This window comes from Frankliniella occidentalis, unplaced genomic scaffold, assembly GCF_000697945.3.
Source record: "Frankliniella occidentalis isolate FOCC.00 unplaced genomic scaffold, Focc_3.1 Scaffold397, whole genome shotgun sequence".
Classification (NCBI taxonomy): Eukaryota; Metazoa; Arthropoda; class Insecta; order Thysanoptera; family Thripidae; genus Frankliniella; species Frankliniella occidentalis.
In genome coordinates, this window is record NW_026267519.1 from 188,823 (window position 1) to 190,678 (window position 1,856).

The 1,856-nt window shown below is 39.1% G+C and overlaps 1 protein-coding gene across 4 annotated transcripts in view; it reads right to left on the reverse strand.

The window, feature by feature from the left end:
* Nucleotides 1-1,856, reverse strand: part of LOC113217281 (uncharacterized) — a 58,774-nt gene that overhangs the window by 27,654 nt on the left and 29,264 nt on the right. For all 4 annotated transcript variants that reach the window (XM_052274468.1, XM_052274469.1, XM_052274470.1 and 1 more), the window contains exon 4: nucleotides 1,324-1,464. In XM_052274468.1, coding sequence (XP_052130428.1) covers nucleotides 1,324-1,464 — 141 coding nt within the window. The remainder of the gene's footprint in view (nucleotides 1-1,323; nucleotides 1,465-1,856) is intronic.

A 1,856-nucleotide genomic window follows, 5' to 3' on the forward strand; every position in this document is an offset into this window, starting at 1 on the left:
ATTCAGCGAAATCTGGGATTATAATTTTAATTTGATAACTTTTAGTTAGTTGCAATTTTTCAAATTTTTCATTGGACGACAAAATAATGGTGTTCACTCGTAGAACGACTAGAAGCTTTTTGATCTTACAAAAAGACATTTTAAAAGGCTTATTAAACACACAACTTATTTTCTTAATAGCAATATACTTGCAAGGGACCGAACAATATTAGAGCCACAGTCACAATACTCTAGTGTAGGATAAGCCGTTCAAAATCAGAACGAGATACATGATTCTCATACATTGACTAGATTTTTCTGGAGCCAAATTATTTCTAATGATACTGAAATTAAATAGTGAGAGAATTTAAATTGCATTGATCAAGTTCGAGGGGGCCGCCACTCCTGAAATCATGTGTACGCTTTCCCTGAAATCCTCCCGAAATCATTTGAAATCCACCTGCAATCATGAAATCATGCGTAATCTGCCAGCAAATTTTAGTCTGAAATCCTTAGAAGGTCATGTAAAACCGCCGGAATCACGTAAAATCCGCTGGAATCTTGTGAAATCCGCTGAAATCATCTGTAATCCTTCAAATCAGACATAATCTGCCGGCAGGTTTTAGCGTGAAATCTTCTAAAATAATATGCGAAATCCGTGAAATCATGTGAAATCACGCAATCTTTGCAATCATGTGTACATCCAAGGAGAGAGTGGTGGCCCCCACGATCAAGTTTCGACACCGCGTATAAGTATAGTCGAAAAGACTTTATCTGATCCATCAGTGTTGATCGTAATGTTTGCTTAGTGTGGCAAACTTTCCTCTAAGAAATAAAGTTACCCGCAACTATATTTAAATTCTAGCGAAAATGTGGCCACAACTCTCCAGAAAAGCTAATATTATGGACAACCCTGTTCGGCTAAGATACAGCCGTTTCTAGTCTTCTGAGGCCAAGGGGGAAATCACTTGCGAAATAGTTCGTACACCTTCCCCCAAAGAAGTCCGAAATAAAGGCGAAATAAAAGCGAAATAGACCCGAAATAGTCCATAAAATAGTCGCGAAATACTCCTGAGATACTCCGTAATACCGCGAAATAGCCTGAAATAATCCGAAATGGGCGAGAAATAACCGAAATGGCAGGAGAAATAACCGAATGGCAGGAGAAATACCACGAAATAGCCCGTACGCTACGAACCTAATGATTTCCCCCTCGTCTGAGACACGGTGTCGAAAGTTGACCAAGACCCATAGCTTTTCGGGCTGGGACCAAAAAAGTTGACACTATAAATTCAATATCATTACACACCTGGCTCGCTCGTGTCACTAAAGTAATGTACAGACCTTCGCGAAGATAAGAAGTGAACTCCGCCAAGGTCCTTCAAGAAACAGCGATACCGCAACTGATATAGTTGTAAAAGTGGCAAAGGAGGCGTAGAATCTCTTTGTTAGAAGAATCAGTCGACCAGCAGCGGACATTGCTTTCTATTTATAGTAGACAAAAAGCATGGTTTTAGAAAATGAACGATCGATCGCGTTTTCGGATGTTGCCTTTATATCGGCAGTGAAGGTCCACTGCCATTCTTTCGGCGATGCTGAAATTACTAATATATTAATTTAACATACACAGAACTATTTTTCCATTCTCATGTTCACGCCGGTAAGCGAGTCATTGTCTAGCCTTCTGCTTATACTTAGTGAACAATAACCAATAAATCATTGCGGTAACGATGGACTGAAAAAGAATCATGTAAATAAGAAAACATAAGGCGGTAGGTCACACGCAAAGACCAAATTGTTCTCCAGAAAAGTGGAAACTTGAAATTACTTTTTACTTTCCTGTATTAAATAGCACACGGGATATTAGAATGTACTGT